This window comes from Sturnira hondurensis, unplaced genomic scaffold, assembly GCF_014824575.4.
Source record: "Sturnira hondurensis isolate 20B ecotype Veracruz unplaced genomic scaffold, ASM1482457v3 Scaffold0006383, whole genome shotgun sequence".
Taxonomy (NCBI): domain Eukaryota; kingdom Metazoa; phylum Chordata; class Mammalia; order Chiroptera; family Phyllostomidae; genus Sturnira; species Sturnira hondurensis.
In genome coordinates this window covers 438,799-453,950 of record NW_028079014.1, presented here as the reverse complement: position 1 = coordinate 453,950, position 15,152 = coordinate 438,799, and the positions used below count along the sequence as shown (strand labels likewise).

At 67.9% G+C, this 15,152-nt stretch overlaps 2 protein-coding genes across 5 annotated transcripts; one reads left to right on the top strand and one right to left on the bottom strand.

Moving 5' to 3' along the window:
* Window positions 1-14: 14 nt before the first annotated feature.
* Window positions 15-4,157, top strand: TSSC4 (tumor suppressing subtransferable candidate 4). 4 transcript variants are annotated; one of them, XM_037047799.1, is made up of 4 exons: window positions 15-48; window positions 1,269-1,479; window positions 2,771-2,902; window positions 3,003-4,157. In XM_037047799.1, exon 4 carries the CDS (start codon window positions 3,025-3,027, stop codon window positions 3,979-3,981), a length of 957 nt encoding a protein of 318 aa, XP_036903694.1. In that variant the 5' UTR covers window positions 15-48; window positions 1,269-1,479; window positions 2,771-2,902; window positions 3,003-3,024; the 3' UTR covers window positions 3,982-4,157. The 4 variants fall into 4 exon arrangements, with proteins under 4 accessions (XP_036903694.1, XP_036903693.1, XP_036903696.1 ...); XM_037047798.1 differs by lacking the exon at window positions 15-48 and having other exon boundaries at window positions 739-1,479; XM_037047801.1 differs by lacking the exon at window positions 15-48 and having other exon boundaries at window positions 739-1,479; window positions 2,986-4,157.
* A 770-nt stretch (window positions 4,158-4,927) lies between these two features.
* Window positions 4,928-13,479, bottom strand: TRPM5 (transient receptor potential cation channel subfamily M member 5). The gene is made up of 17 exons (XM_037047797.1): window positions 13,397-13,479; window positions 12,842-13,132; window positions 12,641-12,781; window positions 12,446-12,569; window positions 12,054-12,199; window positions 11,533-11,645; window positions 11,234-11,326; window positions 10,856-11,114; window positions 10,634-10,752; window positions 10,382-10,514; window positions 10,114-10,288; window positions 7,608-7,767; window positions 7,007-7,188; window positions 6,641-6,773; window positions 6,028-6,100; window positions 5,632-5,698; window positions 4,928-5,346 (listed from the first exon to the last, which is right to left on the bottom strand). Exons 2-17 carry the CDS (start codon window positions 13,106-13,108, stop codon window positions 5,240-5,242), a joined length of 2,292 nt encoding a protein of 763 aa, XP_036903692.1. The 5' UTR covers window positions 13,109-13,132; window positions 13,397-13,479; the 3' UTR covers window positions 4,928-5,239.
* Window positions 13,480-15,152: the final 1,673 nt, after the last annotated feature.

Here is a 15,152-nt window from a genome sequence, read left to right as displayed (position 1 = left end):
TTGAGGCCAGGGGCAACGGCTCCAAGGGGGCAGCGCGGCCCTGCCCAGGTGGGCTGCCCGCCCTGTTGGAGGGCAGTGATGGGGTCCCTGGGGAGCACTCAGTGTGGTGAGCGCCCCTCTGGGGGACCCTGTGCCTCCTAAAGCATCCTCCCCCCAGCCTCACCCCCACTCCTGCTCCTATGCACCCCTGCCTGGAGGGGGCAGGAGGGGCGGGGGCAGAGAGCCAGGTGTGGGATGTGCTGGAAATGGCCTTCTGTACGACTCCCCTTCCCCCTGCCAAGGGACAGCTCCTCCGCAGAGAGTGGTGTGCCACCCCTCCCGAGTGTCTCCTCCTCACTCCCTGGGTGGCTCCGGCCAAGCTGTATCTCCCAGGGCTGGAAGGGGGGTTTCAGCCACTGCCTGGTGGAGTGTGCCTGCCCAGCCACAGCAGACTTAGGCCCAGCAGCTCTTGCATCAGGCCACTGCCCCCTGGGGAATGCTGGGTGACGTCACTGTGAGCCTCCTGCAGGCACCGACCTGTGTGTACATTAAATTGACCCCCTGAGGCCACAAGGGCCCCCCGGGAGTTGATTTTGGAAACTAACCCCAGCCCTGCAGTGGGGGCTCGTGGAGTCTCGGCAGGTGTGCCCTTCCACAGCCTGTGCCAGGGCGGGTCGTTGGGAGACAGGATGACCCAAGGGACCTCCTCTCGACTTCCTTCCTGCTCAAGGGCCGGGGACATCCTACAGTGTGACACTGCAGCACTAGTGCTTGGCGTTCAGCGGAGGGCCTGGGGGCGCTTAGCAACGAGACGTCCCAAGGTTGCAGAGAAGAACAGGCCAGAGCCCTGGGTTCCCCGAGCACACCAGGACGGCAGCTCTGGGTGAGGGAGCGGGCGAGGTCGGGCCGTCCAGCAGACCGGGGCAGAGCCACATGGACTTTGTGGGCATGAAGCGGCCGGCAAGGCCAGGCAGCTGCCCCCGAGCTGGGTACCTCGGCTTCGCCCTGGTCAACCCCTGGAGGCCCCACGATTGAGACGCGCGTTCAATTACGCGCCCTCCACGCTCCCAAGACCCCGGAAGAGAGCGGCCGGCCGGTTCCGGCCACGACCGGAAGTGCTACAATGCACTTCCGCCCTGAGGGGGCAGCCGTCCTCACAGCTTCCAGTAGGGGGCGCTGGGGCCTCCGGAACGAGGCCCTGACTATAGCCCCTGCGCATTCTGGGAGTCGTAGTCCCGTCTTCCCCACCCTCAGTGCCCCTTAGTCAATTCCGGGCTCTTTTCGTGCAGGAATGCCGCCATTTCCGGGGAGAGGAAGCTGGGAAGAGGGCGCATGCGCAAGGATTACACGTTCCGATAGGCCCCGGGGAATGGCCCGATAAGCCTGTGGGAAATGTAGTTCTTTAGGCGCGGCAGCCGCGGCGCTCTCTTGACGACGGACTCGGTTTCCCAGAGGGCCGAGCGTGACGCAAGATGGAGGCGGCCAGGCAGCAGTAATCCGGTGGGTTTTTGTGGAGGGAGGACGGCGGGGCTGGCTGGTCGCGCCTCGGGGAGCCCTCCGTGTACAGTCTAGTGCCCCCACCTGCTCTGTGTCTGCTCCTCGAGGCCTGGTCTCTAGGACCGTGGCCTCTCTGTCGACGTGGCCCTTGAGACCCAGACCTCCATGGGAAGAGCTTGCCGGGCACCGGCGAGGCTCTGGGCACATTCAGTGCAGAATGTCAGGCTCTGCTTCCAAGGGGGACAGAGTGGAAGGAGGCTGGGGGTCCTGCGCCCTGGGATCTGGCCTGCCCACACCCTCGAGTGCCTCCGTTCCCAGCCCCATGGCCTGGACCCTCTTCGGAGTTAGGGTTACGTCCCTTCCGGGGCCTGTCGCCGTCTCCCCCCCCCCCCCGGCGTGTCCCCCCGATCAGACTGCTTCTCCCCGGCGGTGGCGTCGCCGGCGTGCGAACAGGAGTGTGGAACCCCAGCTCTGCCTCCACACACTGCGCGAGGGGTCGATGCTGCCCCCGCTGGCCCTGCCAGCTCAGGCCGACACCGCAGGGTGTGCCCTGGGTTCCCCTTCACTCCCGGGGGTGTGCCTTGATTTGGGGAGCTGAGCCCCAGGAGGATGGAGGTCTGGCCTGCGTTTGACTTGTGTGGGGCACTCAGACGCCGCACCCCGGATCTCTCTGGCCTGGGCTTGGGGGTTCCCCAGCGACGGGTCACTCTGGGCAGGGCGGGGGAGGGGAGGGGTGGGGGGCTTGGTGCTGAGGAAGGAGTTAGTGGCGGGGCAGCTGAGAGCAGTGCAGAAGCGGGAGGCTGGGCTGTCCTCTGGGCCCGGCCACACTTGGCCCACAAGACGCCTGTGGGCAGCGTCTCTGGGCTCAGTGGGGAAGGTGGGGGTGTAGGGAGAATTGCAGAAGTGCCCTTGGAAGTCGCTCCAGGTGACTCCTCTGTTCCCTGAGGGCCTGACCCTCAGGTGCCCAGGACTTACCTGCAGACCCCTCTGGAGCTCTCAGGGCATCTCCCAGCAACAGGAGCAAACCTTCCCGGAGGGAGCACTCATCATCGCGTTCCCCGTGCCGCACTAAGCAGCCTGTGGGCAGCCCCACCTGGGCAGTGTGCAGCTGGGGCCCCTGCGGCCCTGGGCAGGCCCTGCTGTCTGCTGGCCCCCGTGCTCGCCCCAGGATCATTGGGACTGAGGGGACCTGTGAAGGGCCCCGCCCCCTGGCCTGCGCTGCTCCCTGGGTCATGCCGCCACCCGCACTCATCCACTGTCTGGTCTGAGAGTTGTCCTTCCCTGCCTCCCTCAGCTACAGCAAGCCACTAAGCAGAGCCGTGCTGGAGACCTCTGAGCCAAGGCCACCGCCCAGCCTCTGCCACCTGCACCCACGCTCTGCCCCCCAGCAGTCAGGCATCGGCACTGGCGTCTGGCACACAGGAAGGTGAGGAGAGGGCATTCAGGGGAGGGTGGGGTGCCAGGGGCAGGGGCTTTGACATGCACACTGTCTTCATAAATAAACTTCAGGGGCTGTTTTGGTCTAGGTGTGCTGTGGCCTGAGGACACATGGCTGAGGTGGGGGCAGGCGAGCCCGCCCCTGGCCTGGAGATAGAGCAAGGGATGGAGCGTGATGCCCCGCCTTCAGACACCGTCTCCCTCAGCGACTCCGACTCCGACCTCAGCCTGCCTGGCAGTGCTGAGCTGGAGGCCCTGTCCCCAGAGAAGCTGCCAGGGGAGACCCAGGGGGACTCGGACCCCGATGAGGCCCCCTCACCACCCAGGGGCCCGCCCACAGCTGCTGTGCAGCCTTTCCACCTACGGGGCACGAGCAGCACCTTCTCCCAGCGGAGCCGCAGCATCTTCGACCAGCTGGAAGGCACGGCCGGGCGGGCTCAGCCCTCAGCCCTCCAGACTGGCCTAGGCGGCCATGGGGGCTTCAAGCGGCCCCTGGCACCCCAAAGCCAGCCTCGAGCAAAGTTCCCAGGCAGAGCCGGTCAGAGCCCTGTCCCCCCAAGGGTGCCCCCGGTCCCCGACTATGTGGCCCACCCTGAGCGCTGGACCAAGTACAGCCTGGAGGACGTGGCCGAGGCCAGCGAGCAGAGCAACCGGGCCGCCGCCCTGGACTTCCTGGGCCCCCAGACCCTGGACGCCCCCAGCGACTATGTGCCCTCCTTCAACCAGGACCCCTCCAGCTGTGGGGAGGGGAGGGTCATCTTCACCAGACCAGCCCGAGCTGCTGAGGCCAGACCTGAGAGGAAGCGGGTCCTGAGGAAGGTGGGAGAGCCAGGCGGGGGCCAGGGGTCTGTGGAGCTGGCCCACCTGGCCAGGCCTGGGAGCCCGGAGGCCGAGGAGTGGGGTGGCCCACGTGGGGGCCTGCAGGAGGTGGGCCCGCCCGAGGAGGGTCCCCTCTGTGAGCCAGCAGCAGGCCCCTCAGTGGTGGAGACAGTGGGCTTCCAGGGCAGCAGGAAGCGGAGCCGAGACCACTTCCGGAACAAGAGCGGCAGTCCTGCAGCCGAGGCCTGACTGGAGAGGCTGCCCACTCCTCGGGCAGGGAGCTGGTGGGCTGCCTCAGGTGGCACCACTGGCCCTGGCTAGGGTGCAGGCAGTGGTCTTAGGAGCTAAGACCTTGCCAAGAGGACAGTGGGGGCCCCAGCTCACTGGACGCCTTTGGGGAACAGTAAAGGTTTGGGCACTTCTCAGGCTCAGTGTCTCTGTGTAGACCGACCCCTCCACACCCACAATCAGTGTGGCCGGAGCCCTGGCTGCCCAGCCCACCCGATTGATCCGCTGTTCCCACCCTCGAGCCTCCTGACTCAGCACCACACACTCGGAGGCCTTCTCCATCCCTGGGTGCATCCATCCACGGCAGCTTTTCCCGAAAGGACTGAGGGGCCGCCTCTGTCCAGGGCAGCAGGAGGAAGCAGCACGGGACCCCTCCATGGGCGAGCTCATGGCCTCGGGCACCTGGCCTGTGCCCAGAGGCCTCGGACCATGGGGCTGGGGACACTTGTTCCAAGAAGGCTGGGGGAGGGGTGGGGAGGGGTGGGGAGGGGCCCTCCCAGCCCTGGCCAAGGGTGAGGGTAGCCAGTGTCCTGGGATCGTGTCGCCAGGCCAGCTGGGTTTCACATCGTGGGTCCACCAGCGGCGGGAGGAGGAAGGTCCCCTGCGTGCCAGGGAAGGCGGCCTGTGCCCGTACCTGTGCCTGACCTGGCTGGCCCTGCCTAGCAGGGGAGTGGAGGTGCTTGGACCCCAACTCTAGGGGTCCACTTTGGCCTGCAGGGGCTGCTGCCGGGCCAGGCACTGTCCAGCATTCCCTGTGAGCTGTTGGGGGCACAGGAGCGGGAAGCAACACAGGAAAGCAACACCTGGACGCAAGCCTTAAAGGGCAGGAACTCCGACCATGGCCATGTCAAAAACAGTAGTTTCTTGGCAGGCAACACAGGCTGGGGAGGGGACAGGCGTGCCCCCAAGACTGCCACCCACCCAGTGGGAAGCAGAGGGGTGCTCAACGAGAACTCGCTGTCCAGGCGCAGGCCGGTGGGTTCTGAGGAGTCCCATCTGCGGGGAGCAGGCCTGTGCCTGGTTCCCAAGCTCCCAGGCTGGGGGAGGCCCAAGAGGGGCAGGACAGGGCATGGAGCGGTCCCTCTGACGAGGCCATGGTGGCGGGAGGGGGGCGGTGGTGTTGGTTGGATCTGGGATAACTAGCCAAGGGCCATGGTCCCCTGCCCACTCTAGTCAGGGCTCTGGGAAAGGGGGCGCTGTGTGCAGGCAGCCCAGTGCCTCAGGCGTCCGAGGCCAGTGGGCCTGCCTGTGGCTGCTCCCTGCTCCCTGGGCCGTCTCCGCGCTTGGCAGGGGCCTGCCGGTTCCTGGTGCCAGAATTCTGGGCATCTAGTAGGGAGGGGAGGGTGCTCAGCGGGCAGACAGGAAAGGGGGCAGGCTGAGGGGGGGCTGAGGGAAGTGCCTGGGGGTGAGCATGGGGCCTGGATCCCTGAGGGGAAGGCTGGGTGTAGCCTTGGGGTCTGAAAGGCCACACTCTTGTGCCTGGCAGGGCCAGGGGGCATTTGCTCCACCAAAGCCAGTGGTCAGCCACGGGCATCAGAGGCCTGGGTACATCCCCACCTGGACAGGGGAAGGCAGCCGGCCCAGCATGGCCCTCCCCAGACCCACACTCACTGCGGAGGGCGGTGCCCGGGGCCAGCCTGTCTGCCAGGGAGGACAGGAGCGCTGTGCAGTGACCCACCTGCCAGAGGGAGAGACGTCCCGGCTGCGCCCTGGCACTCGGAGCATCGGGGCACCCGGCACCCTCCCGTCTGCATCCCCTCTCCTGCCAGGACCCCCGCTGCCTGGGGATCCCCCCTCGGTCTGCACAGAAGGAAGTGGGTGGGGGGCTGAGGCTCCAGTTGTGTGTGGAGTGGACAATGAGGGGCTGTGTGGGACCCCCCCCGGGGGCACCCCATCTCTTAAGTGATGGGTGGGGCAGGGGTGGGTGCGTGTGGAGCCCAGCCCGGGTGCAGGCATTAGGTAGGAGGTGAGACAGGGCTGCCACCCCATGCCTGGTCTGCGGCCCACCTGTGACTCCAAGCCCTGGATGCGCTTCTCTTGCTCTCTCAGCCCCCCAAGGTGCTTGGCTATGGTGTCCACCCTGCAGCAGAGAAGGGTGGGGGATGTTGGGTGGTGGGGTGCAGCAGGCCACCGTTAGCCACAGGACACTGAATTTAGGGACTCTCCTTCCCGGTTCTGTTGCCCAGGCCCTTGGGGTGGGCTTGGGGCCACTGAGGCCCCCCGGGTGCCTGAGTCTGGGCTGCTTTGGTCCTTCCCCTCGCCCCAGACAGGGGTACACAGTGCATCTGAGAACCCCCTGCCTGCATGATGGAGGCTGGGTGCCCTCCAAGAGGAGGCAGGACCACCCCACCCACAAGCAGGTAGGGCTGGGGGGCACCTGGAGAGACAGCAGAAGGGCTGGGCTGCACTCGGAGAGCCGGGAGCAGAGGGGACGCCAGGCGCGTTGGCCCCCTCCCCCAAGTACAGGGCAGGTGAGGCCTCCGGGAGAGCGAGGTGAGGCCTTGGGGTCAGGAGCCCAGGTCCCGGGCCGAGACTTAGTCACGCCCTGCCCCTCTCAGGCAGCCTCAGTTTCCCCAGCTCATCCTGAGCAGCACGAGGCAGCGTGCTGGGCCCCGCGCACCTGTGGGAGGTTCTGCGGAGCATCTCCTCCCCGCTGTCCCTCTTCTGCCTCTCCAGCCTGCTCAGGTAGCTCTCCTTTTGCACTGCCTCCCAGGTGACCACTTTCTGCTCCAGGGGCTCTGGCAGGTCTCTCTCTGGGAAGGCCAGACAGCCAAGGGCTTGACTGGAGCCAGGTGGGCCTTGGGGCCAGCCTGGGCCAGCCTCCGGTGTGGCGGGAAGCCTGGCGAAGCTCGGCCGCCCCAGTGGTGCCCATCTGCCCCACCCCAGTCAGTGCATCGGCTCCCGGGGCTCAGGGCCCAGGGAGGAGCAGAGACGGCCTGTGTTGGCCGCCCGGGCCCCTCCCACCTGCTCCACCCTGGGGCCTCACCCAGACGTGCCCGCCCCCGCCTGGCCTCCGTCTGGAAGACCCTCTGGAGCACCAGGCTCAGGTGGCTGAGCAGGATGAAGGGCGGGGCCAGGGCCGGGCGCTCCTGGTACTCGGCAATGAGGCGGTAGCGCTGGGACCTCCAGAAGGCGTCGGCGTTGCCCTGCACTGTCTGGAATGTGTAGCTGCGGGGCCAGGCAGCCTGAGCCTGGGGGGCCTTCAGAAGCTGCGGCCCCCACCCCCCGCAGGTCGCTCATTTCTAGGGGGCACGCCCAGAGTGGGGGCCAGGTGTCTGGGACCATCCGCCGCCTGCCTGCCATCCGGGACACACCGCCAAGCCCCAGGCTTTTAAGACCCAGGCCCTGGGGGGGTGAGGGGTGTCCCTGGGGCAGGGGCCTGGGGAAGCTCTGCCCACCACAGCCCTGCCTGCTGCTACCCACACCCCAGACCCCACCGGGGGCACTGGCTGGTGTTTGAGGGGACAGCCCCACCCATGCCTCTCCCCACTTGGGCCGCAGGTCTGAGGGTGGGAGCTGACTGGCACCGAGGAGGCTGGTGGCAGGGTCACTGGGCCCCCACAGCAGATGGGTGGGCAGGGGGGCACCTGAACATGGCAATGAGCAAGTTCATGAGCAGCACGTTGGTGACCAGCAGGAAGGTGACCAGCAGGAGGATGACGAGCCAGTTGGCATAGAGGTTGGGGCAGGAGGGCGAGCCTTCCAGCAGCAGCGGGTCCGCTGAGCAGTTGGCCTTCACGTGGGCCTCTGCAAGGCGACCGAGCGGTGGGGCCGGGCGGGTAGCACGGGGGCAGCTGCAGCGACAGCTTCTCCCTGGCGCCGAGGCCACCCGGGGACGGACAGAGGGCACTTGGCACGGGAAGCCCCCACCGTGGACACCCTGGTCCCCAACACACTGGAGGGTCAGCTCTGGCCACCCCCTGCCCACTTCTGCCAGGCTGCAGCCTCAGCCAGGGCCACAAAGGGGGGGGACAGAGGCCCCGGGTTTCCACTGATTACTGTGGGGCCTGAAGTCCCCTTCACCCGCCACTTCCCAGGGCTCTGCCTGAAGCCAAACTGGGGAGAGCTGGCCTGCTTGAGGCAGACGGAGTCTTCCGAAGCTTCTGGGGCTTCTACGGCCCAGACGCCGTCTCCGAGCGCCATCTAGGAGCTGCTGAGTGCCCGGCCCTGGGCCCCCACCCAGCCTGCGGAACAGGAGTGGGGGCCGTTGTGGCCCCCCTCACGGGGTGGGGGGTGCAGGTGCACACTCAATGGACCCGCCGTGCTTTGGCGGAGCTCCCTGTGTGCCGTGTCCCCGTGTGTCCATGTGTCCTCACTGGGGCACCATCCCCCTTCCCCAGAGTTCTCCAGGGGGTGGGCACACAGCCACCTTCCTCTCCCTTTTGGGGCTTATTCCTGAGCCCACTCTGCCTGCCCAGGCTTCGGAGGGGGCCTGGCCAGCCCCGGGCGGCACAGTTTTGGCTACAAATCTGAGGGAAGCGGCTCTTCCCTCAGGAGACCCCTGAGCTTCCTGGTGAGGCACGGAGGCGCCATCAGGCCGGGCTGCAAACTGAATCATCCCTGGGGCTGGAGCCCCGAGAAGGACTTTGCTGTCACAGCTCGGCCTCAGGGCTCCCTCCCACATGGCACGTGGGGAGCAGGGAGGTCGCCTTCAGCCTATGGGCGTGCAGAATGGGAGCTGCCCAAGCCTCAATTGTCTACGTCACCCCACAGCCCAGTGGGCTCACCACAGATGGGACAGAGTGGCACAGGCTCGCCCGCAGGGCTCTGCCCATGCAGCCACAGTGGCAGTGTCGGGGTTTGGGGGGTTGGACCCCTCGGGGGTCGGCATGCCCCCTGCCCTTCTCAGGGTACCCCACACGATACCATCCCCTATACTAGCACGTGGCTGCAGCTGGCTGGGCCCAGGGAAGTGGCCACTGGGGCTGGTGCGCCTCCTGCCCAGCACTGGAGGAGCCCCTTCATCCTCCCCCCCACCCGAGGGTCACAGCACGGCCCCCGGCCGAGGCCACACGGTGAGGGCCATGGGGTCCCCGTGACTGACCGTTCGGGAGTGACACTGTCCAAGATCGAGCCCAGAGAGGGCATCGCAGGATGGCGGGGGGACTGAGGAAACACCTGAGGGGGCGGGCCTCGGCCACCCTCCCCCCGGGAGGCAGTTTCCTTGATGTCACAGCCCCCGCAGCCCCCACCCCTGCAAGCGTGTTTCACTCACATGCCGTCCCCTTGGCAAGGATTTACTGCCAGCCTTGGCACCATTGGCTTCAAAGGCCAAGGTCAGGCCTCTGTGTCCCGGGTGCCTGTGCTTGCCTGGTGGTCCCTCCAGCCCTGCTCTGCGCCTGGGAGCGTCCCAAGGGCCTGGTGCCCTGGATCCCTCACACTGGCACCTGGCTGCCAGGCCACCTTCATCTGGGGGCCCGCCCTCTCCATCTTCTCACTGGATCCGGCTATTCCAGGTGTCCCTGTCCCTCACCCGGGGTTCCCCTGCAGCTCATGGCCAGGCAGCTTTGGCCCCTGCACTGTCCTCAGTGTGGGAAATTTCTCAGAGCCTGGCCCCAGCCCTCCGCCCGCCTGCTTGGAGACCCCGCGCCCTCCAGCAGGCCACACAGCAGGTAGTGTGTGGGGCCCGTGCTGGGCAGCCCCAGGAGAGGCGAGGGCACCATCGGGACTGGCCGGCATCGGAGCCTTCCCTACAGAGGCCCTGGGCCCGGTGACTAGCCCTGGACAGACAGGGGACAGGGAGATTGGCCGCCCCACAGGGTCATGCAAGAGGGCAAAGGCCCACGGACATGGGGTCAGCCAGAGGGGCCCAGACCCCAGGTGCTGGTCGGGGCGGACGGGGATGGCCTCCTGCAGGCGTGGCAGCAGCCCCTCCCTCCGCCCGGCACCGCCCACCAGAGTGCGGCAGCCCCTGCCACCTCGAGGCCTCCAGCCCCAGGCCTGAGTTCTGGCGCTCCGAGTCTGCGCCCGGCCCCTGCGCCGTGCACTGTGGCCTGGGGTCTCAAGGGCTGCAAGTCCAGGGCCTTCTTGAGGGACCCAGCACCCCCGGACTCAGTACGCCCCCCCCAGGCGCCGCCCCAGGCCCGCACTGACCGTCGATCTCGTCCAGCGGGATCTGCCCGAAGATCTGCAGGTAGGGCCGGTAGAGCACGCGGCGGAGCAGCCACTGCAGGCGGCCGTCGTGGGGGTGCAGCAGCGCCTGGGTGGCCACGCCGTAGGCCACGAGCCACACGCTCAGGAAGAAGAGGAAGAAGAAGACGTCCTTCATCTGGCGTGGGGGCAGAGCATCAATAGCCCAGGTCGGGGCAGGGGGCGCACACCATCCCCCCCCGGGCCCGGGGCCCAGGTCGGCGGGGCCCACCATCCGCTCCACGATGATGATCTTGGGGCCCAGCTGCTTGTGGACGGCGAAGATGTGGATGAGGCGGAGCGTGAACACCATGAAGTCCACGGCCAGGACCGTGCGGCCGGCCTCGAACACCGCGGGCAGCATCCTGGATGGGGAGGGGCGGCTGCTGGGGCTGGGGGGCTGGGGGGGCAGGAGGGGCTCCCCGGGACACAGGGCACAGCCACCGGGGAGGGCTCCTGCGTTTGCCCCCTGGGCCCCACGCACCTGCAGGCGACACCAATGACGAACAGGAAGATGGCCACCATGTCACACTTGTTCCAATTGTCTTCCACGTAGAGCGTGAACTTCTTCCTCAGGTGCGTGTCCTCGTCTGTGAAGAAGCCCTGGCAATGGAGGGCCGGAGGGCCCGCAGGTGTTGGCCTGGGCCCCACCTCAGAGACACCCCCGCAGACGGGCCCCCCCGGGCGGGGCCGGCGCCCCACCAACCTGGCGGACCTCCTCCAGCACCAGGGTGAAGACCCAGAAGTACAGGGTGACCTCGGGCCCCGAGGGCCCCGCGGGGGGCGGCCTGAGGTCGAGCAGCAGGACGTAGGCGAACAGGAACAGGAAGGCAAAGTACATGAGCACGTTCCCCAGGAACACGGTCACGGGGGCGCTCCAGAACCTCTGCCAGCGCGCGAGCAGTGAGGCCATCCCGGGCCCTCGCCTGCCCCCGGTCCTCCGCAGGTCGGCTGGTGGCTCTGCCCTGCAGCACCGGGGAAGGCACAGCCTGGGGTCAGGCGGGGTCCGTGCCCACAGGAGCCCAGGCGTTCCCTTGACCCCCGCCAGGCCCCTCCGCCCCGAGCGCCCTTCTGCGGGACTTACCCACCGCCGGGCCTGCAGAGCAGGCTCTGCTCCGAGTCCAGGCTGTCCAGCTCCCGCAGGTCCTCCCAGCCCCCCTGCAGTGGGGCCTCCTCACTGCAAGCACAGGGGACCCTCTGGGCCTATGTGAGGGACACCTAGAGGTGCCCAGCCAGCAAGGAAACGTGGGGTGCGTGGAGGAGGCGTGCGGGGTGGGGCGGTGTTGCGTGGGACACAGGTGGATGCTGGACCACCAAAGCCTCAGGCCCCCCGGCCCCCGGCCCCCCAGCCCCCCTGGCAAGCGGGCTGTGGCCCCCAAGAACCTGAAGGTAATGAGGTTGGTGTAGAGGAGGGCAGGGCAGAGGAAGGCACCCAGCAGCCGAAGGATGGACGTGCCGGAAGCCAAGTCCCCCCACCAGATCTTGGTCAGGAAGGCCTGGAACAAAGGTACGGCTGCGGCCTGTCCACCATGCCCGGCACCAGGCCCACCCCTCAGGGCTCCGCTGAAGCCGCCCCCTCCTCCCTGCCCGGCGTCCTGGGGCCTCCATCCTGGCAGGCAAGGGCCTTCGGCACAGGCAGGCAGGGTCAGGGGTCCAGGAGGTCCGAGGGGAGAAGCGGCACTCATGCTGAGACCCGAAGAAGCCGTGGGGTGTGTGGCCCCGTGGCTGGTGGAGCAGGCCGGGAAGGCACCTTCCAGGAACAGAACGCCCCTTCCTGTGCCCCTGCCTCGCGTGGCTGGGACACTGGGGGCCAACAAGGGGCAACTGCTGACCAGGGGGGTGGTGAGGTCAGCGGGACACTCTGTCTGCTCAGTGGCCTCCTCGGAGGCCAGCGGCTCGCCCACCTGCACCCCTTCGTGGGCGAAGAAGGCCTTGGTGTCAGCCTCAGCAGCCAGGTGCAGACAGGTGGCCCTGCTCCAGGTGCGGCTGCGGCGGACCAGCAGGGTGAAGGCGCGGTCCTCACTGTTGCGGTGGCACTCGGAGAAGAGGCCTGCAGGTGGCGGGGGGACGCGGCACCAGACGCGGAGGCCTCCTTTCCCCTGCCAAGACCTCAGCTGCCCCCAGGGGCCCTGCCCCCACCCTAAGGCCAGTGCTTGTCCCAGTGTGGGCCACGTTGTCATCAATGTGCCCACATGCCTCTCCACTGGGAGGAGCCCACAGGCCCAGAAGGGTCAAGGGGTGACCTGGGGACACACCGTGTGGGTCCATCCGATGCCGGGGTCGGGGAGACACTCACCCAGGGCCAGTTGCTCATACGCTGCCCGGTGCGTGGTCCGATCCACCTTGGCCTCGGTCTCAAGGTGGGACAACTCCCTGAGGATCTTGCAGGCGGCCAGAGCGGTGGCCACACCCTCCTGGCCCTAGGAGAGTGTGTAAGGAGGCCGGCAGCCACCCGCCCTCCCTGGGGCTCCGGGCGGCCACTGCCACTCACCATGGCCCAGAAGTAGGTGGCCATCTGGTGGCGGCCCTGCAGCACCGCCCACAGGAACAGGTCCCGCCACGGGTCCTCGCTCTTCTGGCTCAGGTCTGGCTGCCACTTCTGGCCTGCGGGCCGCCGGGCCGGCCCCCTCTCCTGGAGGACAGGGGGGTCAGCCTTGGCCGTGGCCCGACCTGGCCCCCTCGCCCCACTCACCTGGTAGAGCCCCCGGCAGGCGTCGTGCAGGAGGTCCTTGAGCACGCGGGACACCTCGTGCAGCGAGAAGGCGGGCGGCCCCGCGGGCGGAGGCCCCGGGCGGCCCTCCTCCAGCTTGCGCTGAAGCAGCAGGAAGAGCAGGCTCTTGGGGGGCGTGGCCCGGTACAGCTGCTGCAGCCGCCCATAGGTCAGGAAGTCGGCCACGTCCGCGCCGTGGTCCACGAAGAGGCGGACGAACTCCGGCTTGTCGCTCACCAGCGCGTCCATCAGCACCTCCTCCAGGTCTTGGGACTGGAGGCCGCGGGGACCGGCCCGAGTGGGGAGCATGGGGAGAGCGAGTGGAAGTTGGGGGAGCGGGGGCTCCTGGCCCACCCCCCGTTCCTGGGCCAAGCATTGTCCAGCACATCCCATGAGGGACCCCGGGGGGCTGAAGAGTGGCCCGGGCCCCTTTGGTGGCCCAGGGGGAGGAGGGACGGCAGCCCTCAGGACACGGCCTGGCCCAGGCCCTGTCCTCTGCTGGCCAGTAGCTGGGGCCCTGGGGTGGGGGTGGGGCACCTTCCACTCCACGTCCCCGTTAAAGAGCTCGCTCTTGGCAATATCCACGCGGTCCCAGGCCACTGCCAGCTTGAGCTCATCCAGGTAGTCCCGTGGCTCCTGGCTGTGGCTCTTGCAGGCTGCAGGTACAGGGCAGGGGTGAGGGCGCACCCAGGGTCCCTCCAGGGGGATCTTATGGGGACACAGCTCCCGGACCTCTACCCTGCTCCGAGCTTGCAGAATGACAGCGAGAAAGACAGCGCTGGGAGCCGCTGGACAGGGCGGGAGGGGCGGCCGCTCCTCACAGCCTGTGCTCATCGCCCGAAAAGCCCACAGAGCCGGAAAGCGGACCGGGCCCGAGCTTTAACCGGCGCCACTCCCGGGCCCAGTGCCCCGCCACACCTTTCACCAGCGCCTTGAGGATGACGGTGTCCAGCTCCTCGGAGCCCTCCTGCTCCAGGTCGTGCACGGTGAGCAGGTGCGGGTGGGAGGTGATGCTCTGCAGCTGGGCAGGCGGGCGGCACAGGCCGCAGTCAGGCCGGCCCCTTGGCTGACAGCCCCTCCCCAGAGCTCAGCCTGCCACCTGGTGTGCCCACCCCCCCTCCACGCACGCCTGAAGCCAGAGCAAACCTTGCCCTCTGCATCAGGAGGGGCTGGGACCACCTGGGTGGGGCGCAGCCAGAGAGCCCCCCAGGGGCCAGCCCTGCCCAGGAGCGGGGTACAGAGGGCAGCAGGGGCCACCTTCGGGACTGGCCTCTGGGGGCTCCTACCAGCTCTGTCCAGTGCAGGACGTCCTCCCAGGAAAAGTTTTCACTGGGGAACTTCTCTTTGAGCTGCGGCGCCACGGCCTGGGGCGGCAACGGCCTCGGGTGGCAGAGCAGGGCAGCCAGCAGGTCTGCCACACCCCCTGAGCCGGCCAGGATCAGCCATGGGGTGGCGAGTGCCAGGGCCCTGGCAATCCTCTGGGCGCAGGGTGGGGAAAGGGCCCGTCAGCTCCGGGTGCTGCCCAGGCTCCCCTTTTCCTCCCCGCCCCAGTGGGGAGGGCCCTGCCAGAGGCCACAGCAGACCCCCAGGGATCCAGCCAGGCCCCGCCCCATCTCCTACCTCCAGGGTGCTGGGGTCCCCATTGACCAGCAGACACAGGACGGGAATCTCGATGCTGCCGGTGCCTGTGGACGAGCACCCGTGAGGCCCTCCCCTGAGCCTGGGGCGAGCAGGGAGCCCTCGGTCCCCCCACTGTGGGCCATGGGGCCAGCTCCCCGGCCTTGGCCCTCACCCTGCTGCTTCCTCTGAGCACACACCAGCCAAGAGGCCTTTTCTGGTGAAGTGTGGGTTCGAGGCTGAAACCAGGGGCCCTGTCTGGAGGCCCTGTCACTTGGAGACAAGGACACCAAGCCCATCCCCATATCCTCCCCCAAAGTGTCCAACGTGGCCACTTTGTGGCTCCAGAAACAAAGTAAATGCAGGTGAACATTTGGCTCCGGGCCGCCCTGGCCATTCGCTGTGCCCATTGCCGCGGAAGCTCTGTTGGACAGGAGGGATGAAGGAGCTGCCTGGGAGGTTTCTCCCCCAAACTCAGACCGACAGGGGGACCTCTGGATGGGAAACAGTCCCCCAGACACGCCTGCTGCGGGGGAGGAGCCTCGGCTCCTGGGCAGCGTCCCCTGGACTCCCAGAGGTGCCCATGGACAGTGAGCAGGCGCCCCAGCCCCCCAGGCCCCAGCAGCCGCAGGCGCGACTCTGCTGCATGGTTTCAATGCCGCTGTGCTGTCTTCCT

Coding starts and splice junctions, on each gene's coding strand:
- TRPM5 (XM_037047797.1), bottom strand. CDS start 13,108: ATGGACGCGCTGGTGAGCGACAAGCCGGAGTTCGTCCGCCTCTTCGTG. Junction 12,200..12,445: donor GTATGAGCAACTGGCCCTGG/GTGAGTGTCTCC, acceptor CGCCACCTGCAG/GCCTCTTCTCCGAGTGCCAC. Junction 10,289..10,381: donor TCATCATCGTGGAGCGGATG/GTGGGCCCCGCC, acceptor CCCCCACGCCAG/ATGAAGGACGTCTTCTTCTT.
- TSSC4 (XM_037047799.1), top strand. CDS start 3,025: ATGGCTGAGGTGGGGGCAGGCGAGCCCGCCCCTGGCCTGGAGATAGAG.